The 25739-nt window shown below is 69.2% G+C and overlaps 2 protein-coding genes across 2 annotated transcripts in view; one reads left to right on the top strand and one right to left on the bottom strand.

Annotated features, from left to right (window-relative positions):
• The window catches only part of ZBTB46 (zinc finger and BTB domain containing 46), a 34101-nt gene extending 29774 nt beyond the window's left edge, over positions 1–4327 (bottom strand). Inside the window, exon 1 of the mRNA XM_054577515.1 lies at positions 4175–4327. The gene's annotated coding sequence lies outside the window, so the exon portion shown is untranslated. The remainder of the gene's footprint in view (positions 1–4174) is intronic.
• A 19284-nt stretch (positions 4328–23611) lies between these two features.
• Positions 23612–25108, top strand: ABHD16B (abhydrolase domain containing 16B). Its single transcript, XM_054577517.1, has one exon. It carries the CDS (start codon positions 23624–23626, stop codon positions 25106–25108), a length of 1485 nt encoding a protein of 494 aa, XP_054433492.1. The 5' UTR covers positions 23612–23623.
• The last annotated feature ends 631 nt before the right edge of the window (positions 25109–25739 follow it).

The raw sequence follows: 25739 nt of genomic DNA, 5'->3' as shown, positions 1-25739 counted from the left end.
GGGTGCTCCTCACGGACCCTCCTGTGGCCGGGCGGCCCCCGCTGACAAGGTGACCGCCCAAGGCCGTGGGGGCCGCGCCGCCCGCATGTCTGCCCCTCACGGAGGAGGCAGCTCAGTGCACTTGAGACCCTTGGACCCTCTGCGTAGCCCGGGACGCAGGCGCCTGCCTTCTGCTCCGCGAGGGTGGGGGTGCACCCCCCCTTGGCCAGCGCAGGGCTTCTGTTCCGCCCGTGGGGCCTCGCTTCTGGGGCCGGTGGGTGCGCTCACGACGTGGAAGGACAAAGACGAAGCGAAGAGGGATACAGAAATGCCTTATAGACAAAAAGCCTGCGTCCCGTGCGAAGGCCACGCTGCCCAGATTTTACCCAAATACAAACACTTTAACACCGGTCATGCCACGTGGGCGGGGACCCCTTCCGTTGTGCGCGCAAGTGGAAAGGGCAGAGAGGCCCCCTGCTGAAAGGGACGGCCAGGCGGAGAGCGGACAACGCCGCCGGTCCGCCTGAGCGAGCGGTGGCGTCGTGCTACCCCGAAGGCCAGGAAAAGGACCGCTTTTCCCAGAGGACCACGCGTGGCCTGCGTCCGTGCGTGTGTGCCGGGGCGGGGGCTCTGGACGGTAGAGCTCGAAACCGTGGGGTTCCTCAGGCCCGCCCCGCAGCCAGTCGGCCCCCCCGCCCGCGCCGCCCAGCCAGGATCTGCTCCGGGGCGGACAGTGGGGTCCCGCATGGGTGGGGGGCCGAGGGGGCGTCCGCATGGGCACGCTTTCCCTCCGGCCGCGGCTGGAGCCTTGGACGACCCCTGGCCCACCCTGCAGTCTGTGCTCCGTCCTCTGGGCTCACGGGCCCTTTCCTCGCCAGCCCTTGTGACCCCCACCTGGTCACATCGGGGTTCCTGTGCCCCCCATCCCAACACACCCCCGGCCCCTCTGCGGGGACTCTGTCCCCAGCCGGGCCTAAGGGCTGCTCCACAGCAGGGTCCTCAAAAAGGCCAAAGCACCTGCACGAGCGAGGACCCTGGGCGAGTCTCGGATCCGGCTCAGGACACACATCTGTCGCAGCAGGGGAGCTCTCAATGCGGCTGGAAACCCCACCAACGCTGCTTCTCAACTGTCTGTCCTAAAATACCCAGGTGAGTCATTTTTTAAACCCAAATAATGATGTTTAGAAATGCTTAGTAATATTAACTCTAAACAAGAGTTAGGAGGCAGAGTCGACAGAAAACCTCACGGAAATCGTAGGCGGGGGTCCCATCTGAGCGTTCGGCTTGGCTCCCCGTCCTCACCAGAACGAGCGAGACCCCTGGCCGCCCCGTCTTCAGTAACAGCCAGGAACAGGCCTGACGTGCACCTGTGAGGGACACAGCACTTCAGCCAGCACGGCAGGAAGGGAGGGGACGTCAGCCCTGTCACAGCCTCAGACCCCAACGCCACTGGCAGCGCAGAGGACAGGAGAACCAGGGTGGGGACGAGACAACCGCGCTTCCGAGGCTGCCAGCGCCTGTGGCCTCGATTCGGGTTTCTCCTTGCGCATCCGTTCCTGGCAGGCAGGCCGCTGGAGTGAGCTTGTAGCAACAAGAAGGATTTCTTTTGCGGGGGTAAGGGGACGTTTTGGTGAGCTACCATCCCCCAGCCGACTTCAGGGTAAAAGATGGTAAGTCAGAGAGAAGGAAAAGCCTGCATTTTTCTGAGCACATGAGTTGGCCGGTAGCGTAAGCCCCCAGGACAGGGGACCGCTGAGAGACAGGGTGTGGGGACAGGACTGATGGTCTCCACAACTCTCTCGTCACTTTGACAGGAGCCAAGAGGGCGCCTGAGCACAAAGCACCTGCACAGCGCGGCGTGAGCGCCAGGTCACGGCTCCCGGAACTTTCTGCTCACCGTGCACTAAGTGGGTCTCTGGGCTCCTGGAGGCTGGTCTCAGACCTCTGGTTGAGAACAAAGCGCGAGTGTCACACAGATGTCCCAGAAATGCAGACCACAGGGACAGCGTGGCCCAATTTCCCTTAATTTGAAAAACCCCACATCAGGACAACGTTGGAAAGTTCACTCTGTTAAAATTTAATTCTGCTTAACGTGTTGGTAAATAATACATCATCCAGCAATAAAAGGCTGTCACGCCGCACGGCATTTACTCCAGGTCCCTGTTTGCCTCAGGCCCTCGGTGCAAATGTGTGACCGAGGAGCGTGGGGTGTCCCCGGGGCAAGGGGTCACTGCGGCCCTGGGTAACAGAGCGAGGACACAGCAGGCAGCCAACACAGGCCGGCCGGCCGGTCCTGAAACCACAAAGGGGGCAGGGGCGGAGGTCTGAGCACAGCAAACACGAAGCAGCCAAACCTAAGCAGAAAGTACCTCGGCCAAAAGAAACAAGCTTCTCGCCTCTGGGATGCCCACAAGAGGCTTCTCCGACTTGTCCTGACGTTGGCGTCCAGCAACGGCTGGGCTTGGGGTTTCTCAGCATCCCAGAGTGCGCACCTGCCACCTCTCCCCAAAGGGAGCGCGCACCCTGACCCCTCCCTGTGGTCCCTCCCATAAGGGATGTGAAAACAACAACTGGCTTTTTAGAGGACACAGCGTGTAAGTTCCTCCTTCAGTGTCCGGTAACTTCTGCCTAAATGTGCCCGGCACTGGCTGGATCCTTTCTGGAATAGCAAGGCATCTCCAAGTTTCAGTTTAAAATGTCTACAGAGATCAGAAAGTACACCGGATGGAAGAATTCTGCTTCGATAAAATACTATTATTTTCTTCATGATTCACAGGGGAAAGGCTTCCATAAATCTTCTGATGAACGAACTAATTTCCACTCTCCTGGAGTGGAAACGTTACCTTGCGCACAGCAGGCAGGCCAGCAGCCGAGAATCCACAAGTCTGCTACCCAAACGGGACGTTACCTTTGCTAACAAATCTAGTATGAACGGTCCCGCAACCGATACAATGAAACTGCGCCTGAGGACTCCGTGCCCAGGTGTGTGCGCCCAGCCTCCGCGGGCTGCGTTGGCTCATTAGCATTTCTTGAAACAATGCTGGTAACAATCTTGCCACTGTAATCCGTCGCTGAGGTTCTGGCAGGGAAAGCGGGAGGAAATTCGCTGGGAACCTCAGTGAAACTTTCTTTTGTTTATATTTCCTCGGTCTCAGAAAATCTCTCTCCTTCGCCCCGTTGGGCTTCTACCCGCACTCTTCGCTCTGGTCCAGCCCTATTGTGCGTGGTCCGTTAAAGCGACACGTGATGAATTTGTTAGCGGGGCCCGCGGCACCCCAACTAGCCAGAGCCCTCCTCCCGGCGTAGAAAATTCCCCGTTCGCCACCGGGATTGAGTTGTCAGATACCGGCTCGCGCTACCCTGTGAAACTGACATGTCTATTTACAGAGAAACAAAGACACGGCTCGCCACGGACCCCGGTCTCTCCGCGCGCCTCGTCCGCTCGGCGCGCCCCTGGCCGCTCGGCGCGCCTCGCCCCCTCCAGCTCCCCCGGTCGCTCGGCCCCGAGGCCCCTGCGCCCCGATTCCGCCGGTCATTAAAATGGAGACGAGGCCAGTGCCCGGCTTCGGGGGGAGACAATGACCCCAAGGCAGGACAGAGCGCGGAGACCCGCCCGCACCCACCTCCCGCAGTTCCGACTCTTGGCAAACTCGGCGCGGGCGGGTCCGGGTGCGGCTCGGCGGCGCGGGCGGGGGGCGCGCGGGGCGGCGCGGGCGAGGGGCGCCAGGACGCCCCCGGGCTGTCTCCTGGGGCCGGGCGTTGACGCAGCAGAAATTACCAGCTGGAAAATTCCCCTTTCGGAGGTGACGGGGGAGGGACCGCGGCGGCCGCGGCAGGAGGCGCCCGGGCGAGGGGCGCGGGGTAGTCCCGCTGCCGCCGCCGCCGCCTCCGCGAGCAGCCCCGCGGGGACCCCGCACCGCCCTCGCCCGCCCCGCCCCGTGACCCTCGAGCTCGGGGACCGGCAGTGACGGGCCGGGGTCGCCCCCGGCGCCCCCGGAGCCGCAGCCGGGGCGCTCCGATCGTCGCCGGGAGGGCGCCCCCGCGGGGTGGGGCGCGGCGGGCGCCGGGCGGCAGGCGGCGGCGGCGCGCCCCGGCTCGGAGCGGCCCCGGCTCGGAGCGGCCCCGACCCGGCCCCCGCCCGGCCCCGCCGCGATGCGCCGGCCGGCCGCGCGGACAATGAGCCGGCGCCGCTTACCTGTGACCCCATGGGGCGCGGGCGCGGGCGGGCGCTGCGGCCGCCGGACCGGAGCCGGTGATCGCCGCCGCCGCCGCCGCCGGGCGAGCGCTGCGTCCGGGCGGGTCGGAGATGCGCGGCAGCCTCGGCTGCTCCGTCCGTCGGTCTGTGCGTCCGTCCGTCAGGCCGGCGCGCGCCCCCGCGGCCGCTCCAACCCCGCGGCCCCCGCCGCCCGCGCGCGCGCGCCCCGCCTGCGGACCCCGACCCCGCCCCCGGCGCGCGCCCGCCGCCGCTGATTGGCCCGCGCCGCGCCCCGGCCGCGGCCACCGCCCCGGGCCCCGCCCCCGCCGGCCGGGCCGCGCGCCCCGCGGCGGGCTTGGCCCCCTGCTTCGCGCCGCGGAGCGGGAGGGGGCGCGGCGGGGGTCTGTCCTCCTCCGGGCCCCCTGCGGGCGGCCGGACAGCGGAAGTGCGGGCTGGAGCTCGCTGGGCATTGTGGGAAGCCCCCTCTCCTGGGCAGGCGGGGGGGCGGGGGCGGCGCGGCGTGGGGTCTTCGAGCACCCGCACCCCTCTCCGCCGGGCAACGGCGGGGACACCCGGGTGGGAGACGCGGGTCGGGGCGAGGGCCCTCAGCCTCTGGCTGCGCACCCCGGCCTTGCCCACGCGCCAGTTGCTCGGGGGCGCGCGGGTCTCCGGGCCACAGGCTGTCCCCGCGCACCGACGCGCAGTCGCGCGCGCGCCTCTCAAACTTCGAGACTTCCCCGCGCCCCGGCGGCTCCGCGGGCCCGGCGCTAGCCAGCGCGCGCAGTGAGAAAGTGCTCCCACGACCCGCGCCCGCGAGCGCCGGGGGCCTGGGCAGCGCACGCTCGCGCCCCCGGGGGACCTCGGCTCACCCAGGCGGAGACGCACCTCGCGCGGAGCGGGCCACGTCACGGTGCATGTCACTGGGGCTTGGGTTTGGCCAACTTAGGAGCACCGGCGGCCTCACGCGGTGGTCCCTCCCGCCGCTGCGCCTGTCTGGAGGGGTCACGGGCCCCGCGCCCCCGCAGGCGATCACCGATCGCGAATCGTGCTGCCCTGGGATGGGCCTTGTGTGTCTCTCCTCCCCTAACACGGTCTCCTAGCCCTCGGGCGGGCGAAAGGGGAATCGCGGCCCCGCATTCCTGGCTGGCCGGTGCGGGGGCAAAGGCCACCTCGCTTCCTCTCCCGGGCGCGGCGGTGGGAAGGGAGGTGAGCCTGTGGCTGGCCAGCCGCGCAGGGGAGTCGAGCAAGGCCCGGCCATCCAATGGGGAGGCGCCGCGGGTCGTCCGCGCCCTGCCTCCCCGCGGGCCCAGCGCCGCGGAATTCCTCCCGAGGTGGGAGGCGGCGGGCCATTACGGATGCTTTCTCAGGACGTGTAAGGAGGCATTCACTGGCTGCGGGGAGAAGGCCGGTCGGGTGGGGGGCGGGGGTGGAATTCTCCTTGAGCGAACAAGGGCGAACGTCGGTCTGGCAGCCGCGGAGGAGAGGCTGGACACTCCCTCCCCGCGGGCTGACGGAGCCTGGAAACGGCTGGGCGGACCAGCACCGCGGGCCCAGGAGCCGGTCCCTGCAACCCTGCCGCGGGGAGGCCCCGCTCGCCCACGGCCTTGTTGTCTGGAACAGGGGACCCAAGTTTCCGAGGCCTTGGCCAGGGGGCTGGGCAGAGCCACCCTGACCAGCGGCTGCCCCTAGGCCTCCGGGAGGGTCATCAGCCTCCTCCCTTTGAAGGGACAGAGGTCTCTATGCAAGAGTCCCCCCACCTGCGTGCCCAGAGCACAGGTATCGCCTCAGGACGACCCTGAGACCCAGGAGGGCCTGGCCACTGCCCTCCTTGACGTCTCTCCTAATGGGACTCGCGCACGCGTGACACTCTTCAGGGAGAACAGCCTCCCTGGTAAGCCGTCCCTTCTCTGGCCACCTCGGTCAGAGCACACAGTGGCACTCAGGAGGCCTGCCCGCGAGGGGGCCCACCCCGCCCCCCACCAGCCTGAGGCCTCTGGTCTTGGCAGACAGCTCCGGGGTGAGCCCCTGGGGCCCTGGGACCCCCTCTCCTCGCTCCCCTATCCTGTGTGACGATGAATCAAGGCCCCCCTCCCCACAGCACTGGCTGGGGGCTGAGACACCCATCTTTTTGGTCCATGAACCAACAGAAGGGCCAGCGGCCTGAAGATGAAGCGGATACACTGAAAAGGCAGAACCTGGAACAGTCCCAGGGAGCCTTGATCAAGCCATGCCTGAAACCCACCTCGTCTCTAGGCTGTTACTGTTCTGTGAGCTAATGTCCCCCTTTATCGTTTTAAAAAAGAACTAGTAGCAGCAGCTGGATGCCCTGGAGCCGGCTCAGCGCTGATGGGGCGATGCCGCAGCCCTGCCCAGGAACCCGGTATCTGCCAGCGCCCAGCGCCGGCTCAGTCACCACTAGGACTGGGCAGATGCCGGGCTAGGTCGCAAAGCCTCCCCTCTTGCTGGGTCCCCAGACCCTGCTGAAGGCGACATGCACTGCCCCTCAGCCCTGAGGCCTGGCCCAGGCCCCAGGAGGGGCCTGTGTCCGGCTCTTCATTGTCCACAGACGGGAGGCCTCGGCGAGGGCAGGTGCGCCCTGGAAGTGGCTCCGGGGACAGAGGGGGATGAGGGTGTGTGGTTGGCCTCAGCGGTGTTCTTTGCGGTGTTGGGTCCTTTGACCAGAGGGCCCCGCGCCCAGGGCCAGCGGAGCCGGCCCACGGTGTTGGGGGGCCACCTGCCGTGACGAGCCCTGGCCGAGCTGGTGGACAAGACCCAGGGGTGGCGTCGGGGGCTCTGCCCGGCTGAGGGCTGCGTGGCGGTCACCCTGGGAGCTCGCCCCCGGCCATGCGGCTGAGCGTGTCTGGAGCCTGCCCCAGGCACACCTGCGGCCGGGGTGGGTCTAGGGTCTGAGAGGCCAGGGCTAGGGCTCAGGGGCCGAGGGCCAGAGCTGGTCCGGTTCCCAGAAGCACTTGCTGACAGCGGCCCCCCAGAGCGCACTGCCCTACCCCCACCTACGGACCCCGGGCTTTGGAAGGGCAGGCTGGCTCGGCGAGCCACACGCTGGCAGGCCTCCCGGTGCCCACAGCCCCGGCACCTCGCACTGGGCCAGCCCTCCGCCTGCCCTCCAGCCCCACTGTGGCTTCGGGGGCAGAGGAGCTGGCAGGGCACCCAGCCTCTTGCCCCATGTGGGCCCTCCGATGCCACCAGCAGAGCCAGGACCAGCCTCCGGTGCCCGAGTCCGCCCTGTGAGGCAGAGGCGGGAGGGGCTCTGGGGAAGACGGTGGGAAGGGCATCAAATATTCCTCCATATGTTCCTTCCCAGTGTCCCCCGGGCAACACCCCACCCCCAGGGCCCTCACCACAAGCCCCACCTTCCCCAGGGCACTGCTTCCCCATCCGCCCCCACTGGGTTTTCTGTGCAGTCACTGGTCTGGGAACCTGCCTGTTTATTCTCCAGCCGTCCCCATGGCAACAGCCCTGGGAGTCCTGCCCCCTCCCCGGGAACTGCCCAGAACCTGCTCCTGCCCTCTCCGAGCCCTGCTGGAAGGTCCCCAGGGAGGGAGCGAGGCTGAGGACCGCCGGGGAGGAGGCGCGCGGCCGGTGGGCCCAGGATGCCTGGGCTTCGCGGCGGGAGCCGCCCCGGGCGCGTCATCCTGGGCCCTGCGGGTGGACCGGAGGCGTCCCTGGCCTGCAGCGGAGCCCCGCCCGGAGGTGGGGAGGCCGCCTGCCGAGGCCGGAGCCTGGGCTGCTGCCAGCTGGCCCTGCCCTCCCGCTGGGCCTCCCGGAGACCACCCTCCGGAGCCGCTGCGGGCCAGGGGCTACCTGCCAGCCCCGCGGCCGCCCCGCCCTCGGTCCTCCGGGCCTGCGCCCCTGCCAAGCCCCAACTGCCGCTCCAGCTGCCACCGCCAACTGTCGCCCGTCTCCGTTCCAAGCGCTCACCCCCAGCCGTCCCTCCGACAGGCCACTGCCAACTGCCAGCCCCTTCCTTCCTGCGCCCTGGCTCCTTCCACCGCCCCCAGGCCCTGGCACCGGGGCTCTGCATTCCAGACCTCCCCTCCGAGGCCGAGGCGGAGCCACACCTGCTGTGCACCCGCCGTGCGCCCGGGAGGGGCTGGTGTCAGAGGGCAGGGCAGAGAGCCTCCAGGAGCTGGGGGCCGAGGGCCACAGGCCGAGCAGCGGGTGGGGGGAGGGCAGGGCCGGGAGGAGGCAGGGGCCGTGCCAGCTGCGCAGCCGGCCGAGCCCGCCCGGGGTGGGGTGGCAGCCAGCGCCTGGCCTGGGCAGGCCTGGGGGCTGAGGGTGGAGCTGGGGCCTGTCCTCCGAGGGTCTGTGAGCAGCCCGGCCTGACCAGCAGCCTTGGCCTGGACTGGCAGCGGTCAGGAGGGTCCTCCTCTCGCGCCTCCCCGGGCCCCTCTCCCGGCCACCAGCCTCCCCCAGGCCCACGTGAGCCCAGCTCCTGATGCCTCAGCCATCCAAGGCCACCCTGGCCCGCTGACCCCGTTCTCCTTGGACCCCTGGCCACCCCCGGGGGTCCCGGCCTTGGCCTTGCTGTCCCCCTTCCTCCTCAGACCGTCCTTTCCCTGTGGCCGGCCCCCTTGGTTCCCGCAGTGGCCCCTGACCCCCACCCTTCCCCACGGGAGATCTCCAGAGCCTGGCTGCTGCTGGGCCCCGAGCAGGCAACCGATCTGAGTCGGTCCTCGCCCAGGCGAGCCAGGAGACACTGCCGCCTGCCGCAGGTGCCGGCCGGGGCTGTAATTCCATCTCGGGCGGGTTCTGGAAACTGGGAGGCGGCGGGGGCCAGCCAGCCAGCGCCGGAGCCGGGCGAGGGGACAGGGGCCTCCGTCCCGCTGGAGGCCCTGCTGCTCCCCAGGGCCGGCTCGCATTGCAGCGCCCAGCGATGGCTGCGATAGCCGCAGCAGGTGGAAGGGACACCGGCACCCCCAGTGTCCCCTCCAGGAGTGGCCCGGCCTGGACACATGTGGGGGAGGGACCGGGAGGCCGTGGCATCGGCGCCCCACCAGGTGTAATCCTGGGAGGAAAGGAGCCCCCGACGCGGGGGGTGCTTGCCCAGCCTGGCCCACCTGCTGCGCTAGGGGTCAGAGGGGGAGGAGGCGGCTGTGCCCCCCGCCGCCGGAGGCCCCAGGGTGATGGGCTCTGTCCTGCCCGGCAGGTCAGGCCTCTTCCCACCAAAGGAGGGTCTGGGAGCGGGCCCGCCCCACGCAGGGCCAGCCTGCTGTCCCTTTCGCTCGCTCGCTCGGCCACCTTGGTGGCACCCGGGACCTACCGCGTGCCTGGGACGGTCCTTTGTCGGAGGGAGTCAGAGCCCTTGAACTCTGGGCGGGGGCCAGGGCTAGGCAGGCAGCCGAGGGACCAGCGAGGGCGTTCCTGACGGCAGAGGGACCTGGGGAAGGGTTGGGCAGGCAGCGCCGGGGACCTGGGGGACGGACCGGGGCAGGGTGGGAGGGCCAGGCCACGGCGCTGACAGGAGAGATGCAGAGCCGGGACCCTGTGGGGCGTGACGCCCAGCTGGGCGAACACCGGGGAGGCCGGAGTCGCCACGCGGGAGGGGCTGAGCGCGGCGGGGACCCCGCAGAACCCCGGACAGCGAGACTGCGCAGGAGGGCAGGAGGCGGGGACGGGGAGGCCTGCCCGGCTGGCAGCCCCTGAGCAGGGGACTGAGGCGAACGTCACCGGGGCATCACGGGGTGCCAGGCTCCGCGACACCGTGTGACAAGGGCACCAGGCCGACACCGGAGCCCAGCGAACGCGGGAGAAATTGCACCAGAGAAGCCCCCACTGGGGGCCGTTCCACCCAACACCCGACAGGGCCTCCTCGCCAGAGCCCGGCTCGGGTGCGCCGGCTGCGCTGCCCAGGTGTCGCAGGGCCAGGGAGTCATAACGGAGACACGGGGAGCCCGCGACCGCAGCCGGCTCGGCAGCTGAGACATGGGCCAGCGAGGCCGCTCGGGGCGGGCAGGTGGGCCGCCTGCGTGCAGGGCGACAACGTGGGAGAAAGTGGCACCGGGGACGGGCACCCGGGACCTCGGGGCTGGGCAGCGGGACAATCGTCTCTGTATCTAAAACGACCCCAAAATAAAAGTTTATTTTCACAAAGGAAAACCTTCAAAACCCATCCGATCATCCAACAAAACCTTGTCCTGGGGCCCCTGTGCTGGGGCGTCAGCCTGGCAGATCGTCTTTGGCCCCCGACCTGCCGGCTCCTGCAGGCCTGGCAGGGCCACCGGCGCCCACGGCGCGTGCCTCGCCTGTCACCTCGCTCTGCCGTGAGGGCCTCGGCCCTGCCCGCCCCAGGGCGCGTCCTAACGGCAACCCCAGCCCCTGAGCTGAGTCTTTGCGGCCAAACTGCGAACGTGCTTCGCCTGTGCAGGGGTGTCCGTGAGCACGTGTCCTGCATGCTTCTGCCACACCTGTGAGCCAGGCCAGCACTGGACGCTGGGCAGGAGGGGAGGCCGCCGTCCGTCCGAGGGCCTGGGGCCACTCAGGGCGAGCGGGGCCCCCACAGCTGCCAGGCTGGGGCTTCCGGTTGTCTCACGGCTGGAGGGGCCGCTGAAGGCTTCTGACCGGGAGGCAGATGGGCCAGTAATGATTCTGCGGCTCTAAGGGCGCAGAGCGGACATGCCCTGGAAGGAGCAGGCGCAGGCAGTGACCCTCGCCGCGGCGGCCGCGACATGGCAGCGTTTGCAGGGCAGGAAGCCAGAGGGGCGGTGAGCGCGGGGGCCACCCAGGTGCCGCTGGCCCAGGTTGGACGGGCGAGGCCAGGGCTGCGGGTGCGGCGCGGGGGAGGGGAGCCGTCAAAGGGCACAGAGCCGGCCTGCGTCCCGGTGACGAAGGGGCAATGCCATCCCTGCCGTCCCTGGGACACACGGCACCCGCCCAGCGTGGCTGCGGTGAAGGGAGGCCATGTGACCGTGGGGCGCCCCTCCCTCCAGCTCCGTGGGGCTCCAGGCGTCCCTTGGGCAGGGACCAGGGCAGAGGCTGGTCTTGAGGACGCCCGGCCCCAGGCGGCTCCCCGTGCGGTGCAGGAGGAAATGAGGCCCGGCCTCTGGGCCCAGACTCCAGCAGTCTGCACACCCCTCCCCCCACCCCGCCGCCTCTTAGTCACCCTCCACCTCACACCCCGCAGCCCTGCCTGGACGCGCTCCCCTCCTCCGCGCAGGGTGGGCGCCAGGGTCTGTCCGCTGGGCCATGGGGTCCTCGTTAAGATGGGGCACGGAGACCTCTAGTCCTTCCCCCGGGGAACCAGCCCTGGATGGACACTCCTCCCCCTCCCCCCTGGCAGCTGCAGGAGGAGGCCAGCCCTCACCCCCACCCCCTGCTGGGGGGGCTCCTCCCACTGAGGCCAGGGGCACAGCTCCGCTTCGGGGTCCCCTCCCGGTCAGCACGGCTGGAGGCAGGAGGGCACATCTGGAGTGAAGTGGAAAACCGCCTTCCCCACCCACCAGGGACGGTGGCCACCCCTCGCCCCTGCCCACCCGCGGGCTCAGCGCCCTCCCCGCCCATCCCCCGAGCTGCCCCGAGCTGGCCTCTCGACACCCGAATTCCAGGCTCTTCCAAGCTCACACTCGCTGCCCACGGCTGCCCGCCCTCTCCTCTGCCCCCTGAGAGGACCTGCTCAGTAGGCAGGGCCCTGCCTCCGGTCTCAGGCAGGCACTTTCTGCCTGTCCTCCCCCGTCCCTGGGCTGCAGCGGGGCAGGGCCAGGCCCAGGTCCCCTGCGTGTCCCGCTGGTTCCTGAGGGCTCCAGGGCAGCCCGGCCAGAGCGGGGGTCACCAGCGAGCGCCTGACTGGGCACGCCGCTCCCCCCTCCGAGCACAGCGTGCACCGACGGAGCCCACCTGGCAGAGCCCCGCGGGCTGAGCGAGGCGTCCACTGAGGCAGCCTGGGGGTGCTGCCTCATGGGGGTTATGCACTATCCCCTGGAGGGGAGTGTAGCAGGCACTGTGCACGGGGGGCTGGGGAGGGGTGCAGGGCTGGAGTTGTCGGGGAAGCCACAGGGGCCCCAGGGCCGACCGGCCCCAGGAAGAGGTCCTGCTGCAGGAAGGGTCTGCCTGGTATTAGGAGCCGGCATCTCCCCGGGATGCGGCTGATGCCGGGCAGAGACTGAGGACCACCCCCCCGACAGGCTCAGGTAGGGTGGGGGCGTGGGAAATCCAGGGCTAGGAGCTAGAGGGGGCCTGGGACCTTGGCCAGGGCCCTGGGGGAAGGGGACGGCCTGCCCCGGGGTCCAGCGGCCGGAAGGAGCTGGAGGGAGGAGCCATCCGCCTGGCCGGACCACCTCTGCCTCCAGCACCCAGACTCCAAGCCCCTCCTGGCAGTGAGGGGCCCCGCCAAGCAGGAGCGGTGGGCAGCACCAGGGACCAGTTCCCGGCCCTCCTCCCTGGGGGGTCCTCGTGCCGGGGTGGTTTTGAAAACCAGGGACTGGAGGTCTTATCAGACCGCAGGTTTTCCTGAGGAAGGAAGGGTGGGTGTGGGCCTGGGGCGGGAGTCTCCTCTGGGCGGGAGTCTCCTCTGGGCGGGCCTGGCCTGGCAGAGGGCGCGAATGCTGCCCCTCCCTCGGCGGGCGGCGGGGATGTGGGGGGGTGGCCTCTCCCCAGGGGGCCCCAGCCCAAGGCCCAGCCCCGGGAGGACAAGCAGACGCCAAACGCAACAGAGCCACGGAGGCAGGGCTCTGCACGACGAAATCGAGGGCAGGTTCTAGTGTCCTAGGAGAGTCCCCCGACCAGAGCCTCGGGGGGACCTGTGGCCAGGTCGAACCCCTGCTCCACCCAGGGCGCCCCTGGAAACTGCTGAGCTTCACCTAAAACCACATGCTCAAGCGTTCGAAGCCCCCCCATGCGTAATGACCCCGAACTGGAAATGCCCACGTGCCCCTTGGCGGTTGTGCAGGCAAACGAAGTGTGGCCTGTCTCCCATGTAATGTGACAGCCGTGACCACGAGCCCCCGTGCACTCCCGGTGCCTCTGCACACGCCTCCGGGCGGGCGTCACCAAGGTGTGAGCGGCCGCTTCCGTGACCAGCAGGTCCAGAGGCGCCCACAGGATCTACCAGCGATGGCCTTTGGGGTGTGGGCCCCCGGGTGGGCAGTGTCCTGGTTTCTCAGCCCGGGCGCCGGTGTCGTGTCCAGTGTGCGGAAGTTCACTGCGCACGTACTTCAGGCGTGAGCGCGTTTTGGCCCGTACGCGGCCCTCCCATCGAGAGTAACAAGACCCCTCGCTGCTGGGCCCCTCTGTGGGGGAAGTGCTCCCCAGGCCCTCTGCTTCCCTCCCTGCCCCCTTCCTGCGTCTCCAGGGACCCTCCGTGCAGGGGACAGGCTGATGGGGTCAGGAGGGGGCGGGGGGCCGCTGTGAGCAGCCGCCAGAGAGGCCTGGGGCCCTTCCTACCTGCGGGGGGGGACCGAGGGGGCAGCCGGGCTCAGGCCAGGCCGACTGCCCAGGGCTGGCTCTCCCTTTCCCGGGGGGCAGGCTCTGAGGAGTCACGCAGGGTGGGGGTCCGCGGCCTCCCAGGTGGGGCCCGGCGGATGCGCCCGCCCTGCGGGAGCCCGGCCTGCTGGCCTTGGGCCACCAGCCGCCCGCTGGACCGGGGGCGCCTCCCCCACTCCAGCCTCTACCCCCTCCTCTGCCCCTTCCCCTCCCGGAGGCCCCAGGGCCATTTTTAGGCTATTTTTAACTCCGCTGAGCTGCCTGTGCCGAAGGTGGACAGAGGGGAGGGGCCCACATCTGCCTTCCTGTCCCCTCCGCTCCCGGGGTCCAGGCTTTCTAGGGAGACTCTAGAGGGGAAACAGCGCTGGACCCATGAAGCAGAGCCATGCACAGAGGCCACACAGACACCCAGGGACGCAGGCACAGGCCTGGGACACATGCGCGGGCGGGCGCGTGAGCCCGGGGCCCAGAGCCCTGCTCACCAACAGGCCAGACACGCTCACTCAGAGGCACAGGCCGGTCTGCACGACAGACGCCACTCAGCCCTCCCTGATCCCTGGATCCTGGACACACACCCTCACGCAGAGGCCCCAGGGTCCCCAGCTGGGGGCATGGGGAGGCCCGCAGGTGGGGCGCTCAGCCCCCCATCCTCAGGGGCCAGCACGACTCCCCTGCAGCCCACCCGGGGTCCCCAGCACCCACCCCCAGCCCGTGGCCCCGTGACCAGGGAGGCTGAGCCGCATCCCGCCTCTCCCCACCGCGGGCGCCCCGGCCACAGGACAGGAAGCCCAGGAGAGAGGCAGGGGAGGCCGAGCGCAGAGAGGTGCCTGCGAGCTGCTCAGCCCCTTCCTCTCCCTGCTCCCCACTTCCCCTCTCCTCCCCCAGCCTTTGTTCCGTGGAGCAGCCACCCCCACCCCGCCGCCCTGGAAAAACCCCAGGTGCTGGTCTGGGGCCTCTGTCCCCTGCGTCTGGAACCAGGCCGAGGAGGGAGCCAGGCGGGAGGCAAGGGGCACAGGACCCCGCAGGGCGAGGGCAGCCGGCCGAGGTCCAGCTCCCCGCCACCCCGCCCCCACCCTACCCCCGGGAGGCCCCAGGGATAAAGGAGGGTGGGGAGCCGGCCTGGAGGACAGGACATCCTCTTGGCAGGACACAGGACGCAGGCCGGAGGTTCCCAGCCCGTCAAGGCCACAGGGGGAAAAGGTCACCGGGGCCTGGGGCCCACCACTTCCAAGAGTCACCAGGGCCTCCAACAGCCCGTCCAGGAGACTGTGAAGAGGGACTTCGAGGACCCTGCACCGATGAGACACCCCGTTCCCTGAACCCCCCGAGGCCCCACCGTGGCCAGCCAGGCTGTGGAGGGGCCCGCCCCCCCCCGTGGCCCCAGCCCCGGGGCACCCTTGGGGAGCGTGGGAGAGGCACAGCCCTGCCGTGTGGGCCACCCACACTCCGGGGGCCGTCCTCAGGCAAGTCTGTGGCCAGCACCTGGGGGGAGAGGCCTCAGCCTGGCTCTGGCCCCGGCCCTCCTGTGCCCAGGACAGGGACCCAGGGACAGCCTCGTGGGGGCAAAGGCCAGGGGCACCCCTTGCTCTGCATCCCTCCAGCAGAGAGCAGCAGAGCCTGGCCGTCCTGGCTGAGATTGGCCGACAGTGTGCTCGCCGGTCCGGCAGATGAGGACCTGGAAGGCCCTGGAGCAAAGGACTTCCTATGGTTACCACGTCCAGGCCGCCAGGACCGCGGCCTCATCTGTTGGCGAATCCAGACCAGGGCACCCCGCTCGTCTGGAAAGGCCTGGAGGGCCCGTCCCTCCTCCCGCGCGTCTTACGCCCAACGCAAGTGCCCGCCGGGTCACCCGTGGGAGCTTCTGCTGACCTGCCTCCGCGCCCCACGCGGGAGGGGGCGGCTGCCCAGAAAGCAGCCTGTGAAGACGCACCAGCGCAGCATGCGGCTGGGCTCCGGGGCTGCCTCCGTCCAGCGGAGGCCGCAGTCACCGAGGGGGGAGGCGGGCACAGCCGGTGTCCGCCCGCCCCAGCACCGCCGCGCCCGCGCCCGCGCCCGCCCGAGGGGCGGCCCCTCCGCCAGAGCCAGCCGCCCAGACCCGCCCTCGCCCCCTTCCCTCCCTTCGCCCCTATGTTTCTCCTGGTCCCTCACAGTCTTCACGTCCTCTTAAAACTTTTTTGTTCAAGTGCGATTGACATACGATGAGCTCCCCAACTTGCAGCGTGCAATACGACGAGCTTCGACAAATGTGGGGTCATGCCGCCGCCACGACCGCGCCGCGGAACATGCCCGCCTCCCCAAACGCCGCTGTGCCGCCGGGGCGTCACGCTCCGGGGCCCACACCGTTGCTCCAGGCGTGTCGTTCCCAGGACTTCACGTCAACGGCGTCACGCCGTGGGTGGTCGCCAGAACGCCTCTGCGACGCGTACGTGGCAGGAGTTCGCTCCCGTCCTTTGCGCCAGGCTGCAGCATTGGAGGACAAGCCTGTGTGTGAGCGTGTGCGCGTTCCACATCTCTCTTTCTTCCTTTTTTAAAGATTTTATTTATTTTTAGAGGGGAAGGGGGGAGGAAAGAGAGGGAGAGAAACATCGATATGTGGTTGCCTCTCATGCGTTCCATACCCAGAACCTGGCCTGCCCCCCGGGCCTGCGCCCTGACTGGGAACTGAACCCACGACGACCCTTCGGTTTGCAGGCTGGAGCTCGGTCCACTGAGCCACACCAGCCGGGGCTGGCGTTTCGTTTCTTTCGGGTAAGTACCTGGGAGTGGAATTGCTGGGTCATTTGCTGCGCTTCTTGTTTCCTCAGTCTCTTTACGTCTTTGTCATTGGCCTGCCCCCTACGCCCGCCCGCAGCCAGGACGCCGCCCCGGGTCCAGGCCTCGCCTGAGCTGCCCGCTGCTGCGACCCCAGCTGTCTCTGACACCTGCCCTGAGGGGAGCACGGCGGTGACGTGGGGGAGTCCTGGGGGTGCTCCTGACGGGGATGGGGTGACAGAGCGGCCGGCGGCGGAGGCCCTGACGAGGGCGGCGATGACCAGTTGGGCAACCAGGGAGCGGGTGTCAGCGGTGACGGACGTGGTCCTCTGCCACGGCAGCGGCTGGGAAGCCTTCTTTGTCCCTCCTCGGAGGTGTCAGGGGCCAGCATTCTCCACCCACCGGGTCAGGCATCACGAGTGGTGACCCACTCCCACAGTCACGCCTGCGGCGCGAGCGTGGAAGGGACGACATCCGCCCGCCCCCGCTGTGGCCACAGAGCCGCCACACCTCACGGAACCCTTCGCTCTGGAGACGGCCCTGTGTTCTCCCAAACACATGGCCTTCCCGCTCTTTGGCTTCCTTCTCACCCAGTTTAGATTTCGTTTTTTTCTCTCCAAAATACAGGAAGTAGCAGCCGTGCTGTCCTCGCCCAGCGCCCCCCACCTTGTCCTCGCCGGCCCCCGAGAGCCCCCCTCCCCGAGGCGGGCGCCCACCCGGTCCCTGGCCACCAGCACAGCAGGCCCGCGGGCTGTCTGCTGCGTGGCTCCTGTTGGGACGGTCGGGGGCGGCCGTGGAAAGGCGCAGCCCAGGCCGTCTGCGTGCGGCGACTGCGGGCGAGACAGCGGCCTCCCTCCCGCCTCCCGGTGCCTGCGGCAGGAGACCAGCCCGGCCCGGGAGGCCCACGGGGCACGGAGCCCACCCTGGAACGGGAGGCCCAGGTGCGCGGGGAGGAGACTCCCGCCCCACGCAGGTCCGAAGGCACCCCCGGGGCTTTCCAGGGGGCTGTGCCCACGGCCGGAGCCTGCGCTGGGGGTGGGCTGGGCGCGGGGCATTTCCTGCCGGCCTGCCCACCCCAGGCTGCAAGCCCCGCGCCTTCCGCCCCCGCCCCCGGGGCTTTCCACAAAGCCCAGACCCGCTATTTTTAGCTGAGGGAGAGGGACCAGATCCCGGCCCCACTGCCGCCCCCAGGGAGCCTGGGCAACACTGGGGCCAGGGTTGGGCCCCAGAAGCCGGGGAGACAGCCGCAGGGCAGCCCCTTCCTTCCTCCCCCTACTCCGGTCTCCGCCGCCCCCCACACACACCTGGAGCGAGGCGGCTAGCACGTGGCGCGGGCTCGGGAGCCCAGTGGGCAGGGGCTCAAGGCCTGGGCGGGGTGGGCCCAGGGCCTGGGTGGGCTACTGCCCGCTTCCTGTCGCCGCGCCCCGGCACTTCAAAGGCCGCTGCGGCCCTGCGGTCACTCCCCGGCTCCCACGCAGCCAGCGGAGGGGCGGGGTGAGCACGAACCCCTGGCAGCTGAGCCGGGCCCCAGCAGCTTCAAAGCCGCCGGGGTGGGCAGCCCGGCGGTCAGTGTGGGTCCCCAGGGCAGGGTGGGGGCTGTCCGCGGGGACAACGGGCTCTCTCCTCTGCCTCTTCCTGCTCCTCACACGCCGCCTTCCTGGGTGGGCTCAGGACAAACGCCCAGACCCTCTCCTGGCCCCCCGACCCTGTCCTGGATTGTGGTCCCCTGGGAGCCCGAATGCGTCCCTGTCCGCATGAGGTGCAGGGTCTCGGGGTGGGGCCCCCCTGCGCTGCACGCCCTTTACTGAAACCAAGGCTGGGCCCCCTGGCCGCCCGATCTCTGGCTGGGGCGAGGCTTCCCGTTTTCCCTTTTACCCCTCCCTCTCCGTCCCCCCGCGGGGCAGCCCCGAGGGGAGGGGAGGAGACAGAGGGAAGAAGGGCCTGCCTGTCTGGGCGCGCCCCGCGGCAGCCCTGCCCCCACCCGCCGCAGAGGTGGGCCGGGCCGGCTGCGGTGGGCTTGACCTCGCGCCAGATCCCCAGGGACCGCGGGGTGCCGGGCGGGGGAGCCGGGCCTGGGCGCGCGGAGAACAGAGAGCGCCTGTGCGCGCGGGGCGGGGGAGGGCGCCTTCAGGGTCCCCTGGGGTCAGCGCTGGGACAGTTGCCGTTTTTAATCTGTGCAGGAGGCTGAGAAGGAGCCGCGAGGGCTCTAACCTAGATCCGCTCCCAGCCAGCTCGGGGGTGCGGCGGCCGCGCCCCCGGCTGTGAGCCCCGCGGGGCAGAGCGCGTCCGGCCCGCCTCCCCGTCTGAGGTCTGTGGGGGCCTCTCAGGGTCCCGCCCGGCTCCGCGCTCACTCTCCCCGGACGGACCCGGGCCTCCGGCCCCGCCGCTGTCCCCGCGCGGCGCCAGGCTCCCCAGAAAGGGGGACGCGGCCCGGGGCTCCCCGGTGCAGGGCCGCGAAGGAGCGTCGTTTGCGGGGGGCCTCCGCGAAAGGCGGCTTTCAGCCCACGCGGCGGCAGGTGGGCGGCCCGCGCCCGGGAAGGCGGGCCTGGGGGTCTCCCCTGCGGCCCGCGGGCTCGGGGCAGCGCCCCGGGGCTCCCCGGCCCCGCGCAGGCGCACGACCGGCGACCACCCGGCACTCCGCGACCCCCGCCTGCCCTCCAACGCAGGCCGCCGTGCTATGTGCTCGGGGCGCCGCGCGGACCGGGGTGCTGGGCGGGGCTCCGCCGGGTCGCCTGCCCCGCCCCAAAGGCGCGTCCCCTCGGAGCCCGCGGCCGGCGGCTCCCGGTCGCTGCTCCGTCTACCGAGCGCGCTGGGCGCACTGCCCCTTCCCTGGGCGACACCGCCCACCTTCCCCACGGCCGCACCGCCTTGTGAGAAATGTCGACGGTCCCACGACTTGGAGCCTGGAAAGGTCGCCCGTGCCCCCCGGGCCCTGGGCCCCCGGTGGAGTCCGAGCTGCCACGAGGCCCGTGCGTGGAAACGCGGGCTCGGATTCAGCGGCTGGCGGCGAGCAGGTGCCGTCGGGGACCCGGGACAATGCCCTTTTCCCGCCCCGTTGCTGGCTTTTGCGGTCCCGCGCTGGCAGGGACAAGGCGCGCATCCCGAGACCCGACTTGCAGGCGGAGGGTCCGCGACCCTTTCCGTTCATCCTTCGCCCTCGCCCGCCCCGCCCGGCCGTACCCCGAGTCAGGGCGGCTGAGGGGCATCCAGGCCGCCGCTTCCGTCTGGCTGCCTCCCAGAGCCTGGCGCCGGGTCCCACAGGCGCGGGGTCTCCAAGGGGCCAGAGTGAAAAGCGGGCAGCGCGCCGGCCTTGCGGGGGGGTCAGGATCAGTCCCTAGTCCCTTAACTAGGGTCACAAACAGGAAGAGCCCCCGCTGACCCGTTTGCCTCGCGTGTGCACCCACGCGGGGCTCACAGGCCGGTCCCAGCTGTTAGAAAAGCAATGCAGCCCCGGCTGGTGCGGCTCCGCAGACTGAGCGCCGGCCTGAGAACCAAAGGGTCACCGGTTCGATTCCCAGTCCCGGCCCAGGCCTGGGTGCAGGCCAGGTCCCCGGCAGGGGGCGCGCGAGAGGCGACCACACACGGATGTTTCTCCCCCTCTCTTTCTCCCTCCCTTCCCCTCTCTCTAAAAATAAACAAATAAAATCTTTAAAGAAAGAAAGAAGAAGAAAAGCAATCCAGCCAGATGTCCTGGCCTGAAGAAACGCCCCCCACCCCTTGGGCAGAGGCACTGGGATGGCGGAAGGGCACCAAGGGAGCAAGTGACAAAGGTACCCTCCTGGCCAGCGCTGCCTGTCGTGCATGTTTGCGGGCACACAGGGCAGGTGTGAAAGGGCACATCCAGGCTCAGCTCCCTGGATGCCGGGGTCCGGGGGTGCGGGGCAGGGGAGCAAGGACCGCGAGCTTTTTGATATGCGTCTCCCCGATTGCACTTTAAATAACAAAACTGCCAGGAAGCCCTGGCCTTCTTGTGCCCTGTGCTGGGTGTCAGTCAGCGGTGGAAGGGACATGGCTGTGCTTTGAGGGGCTCCCGGCCAGGAGTGACCTTGGGCCCACGTGTTGGGACCCTTTCACGTTTGCGTCGGAGGCTCCAAGCGTCCCTGCAGGAGCCAGGCCGCGGCCCGCACAACTCCAGGGGGCGCTGCGGCCTGTGAGAACGGGGCAGACCTGGCCGCCCAGGGGATGACGCCCCTGGGACTCAGCCCCAGGGACCCCTCCCCAGGCCGCTCAGTGTGAGGGGGGTGGGGCCCGGGCCTGCAGGGGGGCAGGAAGGAGGGGGCCTGGGCATGCACCCCCCCAACCCTCCACCCTTGAGGGCGCCGGGCAGTTCTGTGATTCCAGATGTTCAGCAGCTGTCCTGGCCATTTCCGCCCCTTCTCTGACCCCACATCCGCCAGGAAGCGTCCCCTCCTGTCCTCAGGCTCCGAGCCAGCCCCCACCTTCCCTGCACCCCATTTCCTGAGCAGAGGCGTTTCTGCAGACTCAGCTCCCCCTCCCAAGGCCCGGGGCGCTGCTCCCACAGCCCTGGGCCGAGCCCACCAGCTGGGCACCCTCTGCCGGGGGCTCTGATCCCGGCCCAGCCCCGCCAGCCTCCGGGGCTGGTCTTCTCTCTCTCCCTGCGCTCCTTCCCCAAGGTCGGCTCTGCCGCTGGCAGCATAAATCAGGGCCTGGGGAGGCCGAGCAGAGCGGGCCCCAGGGGGCGCGCCTTCGTAGGAGGGAGGGTGGGAGCCTGGGGGAGAGGCCAGAGGTCGCAGCGCCCGGCAGGCTCTGTGGGGGCGGGGTGCACACTTGGGCGGCTGCCTGCAGACACTGGGGCGTGGGGGACTGCCTCGTGGAACTGAGAGCTGACAGTGGGGGACACTGCCCCACCTTCCCGGAGCAGATGGGGCACCGGAGGTCATTGCAGCTGGTCCAGTCTGGGGGGCTCCTCTGGAGGGGACGGCAGGAGGAGGGCTCCTTCCTGTCACATGCTTTCCTGTCTCAACAGAGCTGGTGGCTCTGGGCACTCAGGCTCCCAGGGGCTGGGGGTAGGGCTGGGGCGGCAGTCAGGGGCCCGGCCAGACATGGGGTAAGGCCTCCAGCCTGCCGGCCTCTGCCCCTCAGAGCCGCCCCGCCCCCCGCTTCCTGCTCTTCTGGGGAGCCCAGGGCAGGTGGGCCTGGCTGAGGGGAAGCCAGTGGGGGAACTGCCCCAGGATGACGAGAGTCCTGGAGCCTCGAAACAAAATGTGGCGTGTCCCACACGCTGTGCCGACAGCCCTCCAGGACCCCCACTGTGCCGCTGTATCTGCCCGAATGTGGCTGGGCACGTACCAGGGCCCTCTGCGCTGCTGGGCCGGCCCCGATCTCACGGAGGGAGCCCGGGCCCCTGTCTGCGCCGCCCCTGCCCTGGCTGCGGGGATTATGAAAGACGTTCCTGGGGGAGGAAATGCCCTGCCTCCTCCAAGGCAGCCGTCTCCCCCAAGCACAGGGCCAGGTGGGTGTTTCCGGAGAAGGAGGAGGGCCACCCCTTGCCACAGGCACCTCTGCCCATCCCTGGACACCGGCCATGGTGCTCAGGGGGCCCCTCTTTGGGTTGCCCCCCACTGCCCCTCAGGACCCAGTGAAGAGGTGAGGTGGCTGTAGGGCAGTGGAACAGAGGGGGCCCTTGCCCAGGTTCCCCCGCACCCTGGGACTCCTCTGGGTCCTCAGGACCTGGCCCAGGAACAGAGCCGCCCAACCTGGAATACGAGCTGGAAAATCTGGATCTCAGTAGTGGGGGGAGGGGGGCAGGGGGCAGAGTTGCCAGATTTAGCAAAAATCAACAAACAAACCTACAAACAGGATATCCAGTGTGTCCCATGCAAGATTTAGGATGTACTTGTACTCAAAAAGTGTTTGTTCTTTATCTGAAATTCAAATGTAACTGGGTATGCGGTATTTCATCTGGAAACCCTGGGGAAGAGTCAACCTGCCCAACCCACCCACCTTGCCCACCGACCCCTCCTGCCCCCAAGTCCCTGAGGGCGGCGACGGCCTCACTCTGCTCCAAGCGGCTTGCGCGGCCGACGCCACCCTATCCAGACACGGAGGAGGACGGAGAGGGTGCTGACGCGGGAACGTCCTCTCCCGAGGCCTGGGTGTCGGGAGCAGGCCTGGCTGTCTGGTGCCAAGGGTCCAGCTGGTTCGCCAGACTCCCACTCCAGCTCTGGGCACCTTTGGAATGAGCCCCCCCCCCCGCCCCCGCCCCGTGGCCTCCAACCCTGCCACCTGGGCCCTCAGGTGGGCCGGTCCTCTCTGGTGGAGAAAAATGGGACTGCACCCGAGCCCGCCAGAAAAGGGGAAGATGCAGCTGGTGGGGCGGTTTCAGGGGGGAGGAGGCTTGAGCAGTGGCTGAAAATGAGGAACGCTGCCCAGGAAGGGCCCACCTGGAGGGGTGCCGCTGCCCCGGAGGCGCCGGTGGAAAGAGGATCCAGCGCAGGCGGGGGTTTCCAGCCTGCACCCGCCTGTCCTGAGGGGGGCGCTGTGGAGGGTGGGCCCAGCAAACTGGGAGCGCAGGCTGCCTCCCACCTGCCAGCACGGTCAGGTTTCCTGGGCTGCTCGGTGCGCTGGGGGGCTGGGGGCAGCCTCACTGGCCTGGGCGGGGAACTGCTAAATCCACCCCCTGGCTTCTGCAGGGGACCACCCTGTCTTTGCAAACGCTTCCACAGCCTGGCGCCGCTCCCGTTCCCACCAGTGTGGGCACCTCCCGGGGTGGTGGACCGCCCGGAGCAAGCCCTGCCTTTTTCCCAGGGAGACGCGGGCCTTGCCCCTGAGAGGTCGAGGCTGTTCCCTTCCCGCCTCTCTGTCCATCTTCCGTTTAAGGAAAGGAGCGGATGCTGTTGTAGGTGTGGGTGGGAGGTGGATGAGGCTGGGGCAGGGGAGAGCGAGGCACGGAGGGCATGCGGAGGGTGGCCACCTCGAGGTCCTAAAGGCTTGTGTCCCAGGGGTGAGGCAGGACCTGCCGGCCCATGACTGGGAGCCCTTTGTGAGCCCATCGCAAGGTGTCACTTCTCCCCACAGCAACGGTGAGTCACAAAGCTGGCTAGTGCAGATGCCACCGCCCCTGGAGGGCCCGAGTCATAAAGGCCATTAAGTCCAAGCCTTGAGCAGGAGCGTCCCAGGACAGCCCTGCGCGGTGCTCGCCCCTGCAACCGGGCTGGGCTGGGCCTGGCCCTCCCACCTTGCCCGGCTCCGCGGCTGCGCATTAGGGTTCCCGCGTTGGAGCCTCCGGTCGCCGGGACGCCCATGTGTGTCGTCTGCTTCGTGAAGGCGCTGGTGCACGTGTTCAAGATCTACCTGACGGCCAACTACACCTACAACTTCCGCAGCTGGCCGGCGGACTTCCGCTGGGATGACGTGCGCGCTGCCGGCGCGGGCAGCAGCGGGCGCCGTGCGCTGACGTGCACGGCGGCAGCGGCGGGCGTGTGGCTGCTGCAGGATGCGGCGCTGGGGGCCGATGCACCCGGGAGGCCGCTGCGCGGCACGCGCAGCCAGTTGCAGTGCCTCCTGCAGCAGATCCGCGAGCTGCCTGGCCAGCTCGCCAGCTACGCGCTGGCCCACTCGCTGGGCCGCTGGCTCGTGTACCCCGGCTCCATGTTCCTGATGACCCGAGCGCTGCTGCCGCTGCTGCAGCAGGGCCAAGAGCGCCTGGTGGAGCGCTACCGCGGCCGGCGCGCCAAGCTGGTGGCCAGCGACGGCAACGAAATTGACACCATGTTCATGGATCGCCGCCAGCAGCCGGGCAGCCAGGGCCGCGGCCTGCGCCTGGTCATCTGCTGCGAAGGCAACGCGGGTTTCTATGAGATGGGCTGCTTGTCGGCGCCGCTGGAGGCCGGCTACTCGGTGCTGGGCTGGAACCACCCTGGCTTCGGGGCCAGCACCGGCGAGCCCTTCCCCCAGCACGACGCCAACGCCATGGACGTCGTGGTCAAGTACGCGCTGCACCGTCTGCGCTTCCCGCCAGCCCACGTGGTGGTCTACGGCTGGTCCATTGGCGGTTTCACTGCCACCTGGGCCACCATGACCTACCCGGAGCTGGGGGCGCTGGTGCTCGACGCCACCTTTGACGACCTTGTGCCCCTGGCCCTGAAGGTCATGCCCCAGAGCTGGAAGGGACTGGTGGTGCGCACCGTGCGCGAGCACTTCAACCTCAACGTCGCCGAACAGCTGTGCGCCTACCCAGGGCCGGTGCTGCTGCTGCGGCGCACTCTGGACGACGTGGTCAGCACCTCGGGCCCCCTGCGCCCCCTGGCGGCCGGCGACGTGGAGGGCAACCGCGGCAACGAGCTGCTGCTGTGCCTGCTGCGCAGCCGCTACCCGGCGGTGATGGCGCGGGACGGCCTCGCCGTCGTCGCCCGCTGGCTGCGCGCCGCCAGCCCAGCGCAGGAGGACGCTCTCTACGCGCGCTACCACGTGGACGACGAGTGGTGCCTGGCACTGCTGCGCTCCTACCGCGCGCGCTGCGAGGACGAGCGCGAGGACGAGCGCGAGGACGAGCGCGAGGACGAGCGCGAGGACGAGCGCGTGGACGAGCGCGAGGACGAGCGCGAGGACGAGGAGGCCTGGGGGCCGCACGGACTCCCCTTCCCGTGGATGGTGGGTCAGGGCTTGAGCCGGCGGCGTCGCCGGCAGCTCGCGCTGTTCCTGGCGCGCAAACACCTCAAGAACCTGGAGGCGACCCATTGCAGCCCGCTGGAGCCTGAGGACTTCCAGTTGCCCTGGAAGCTGTAGCGCTCCCCTGCAGGGCTGTTTCCTCCCCATCCCCCAACCAGCAGAGCTGCCTGCCCTGGGGGTCCCCACCTGGGGGAGGGCAGGGCATTGTTCCCAGCTCCCTTCCGTCCCTCAGACACCTGTACAAGTCCCCGTCTGCTCCCAGTTCCTAAAAGGAATGCAAAGATTAACCTGACCCGATTAATGGCAACGCTGTGTAATGGGGCTCGAACACCTCGAAATGATGGTGGGGGCGCGTGGGCTGCGGGGCCCTAGGAGGGTCCACCGAGCCTGGGTTCCAGGGGGGCTCCGGGAAACACAGTGTTGAGGGGCCTGGACGCGTTGCCCGTAGTTGTGAAAGGACATTAGCGACTGCAGAAGCACATCGTAGCCGCTGGACCTTCCTGAGCTGTGATGCCCCCGCTCCATAGGGTCCCCGCCCCGCGTCCACTCCCGGTTCCTATGAGAGGGGTCCAGTGGGATTGCAGAATCAGGGTGACAGGTCTATGCAGTGGCGTGTGCACGTGGGGCTCCCGTCAGCAGTCACCCGCTGCTGGGCGGCTGCTGAGCCAGGCCCGCCCTGGGCCTTGGTCCTGGCTCAGACACGCCATGCGGGATGAGAGGCAAGCCCTCTGCTCCCCGCTATCCGTGC

The sequence above is a fragment of the Pteronotus mesoamericanus genome, unplaced genomic scaffold (assembly GCF_021234165.1).
Source record: "Pteronotus mesoamericanus isolate MK-2021 breed Mesoamerican mustached bat unplaced genomic scaffold, CSHL_Meso_final contig_436, whole genome shotgun sequence".
In the NCBI taxonomy this organism is placed as follows: Eukaryota; Metazoa; Chordata; class Mammalia; order Chiroptera; family Mormoopidae; genus Pteronotus; species Pteronotus mesoamericanus.
The sequence above is the reverse complement of the archived record's forward strand: the minus strand, read 5'-3'. Positions and strand labels throughout refer to the sequence as shown.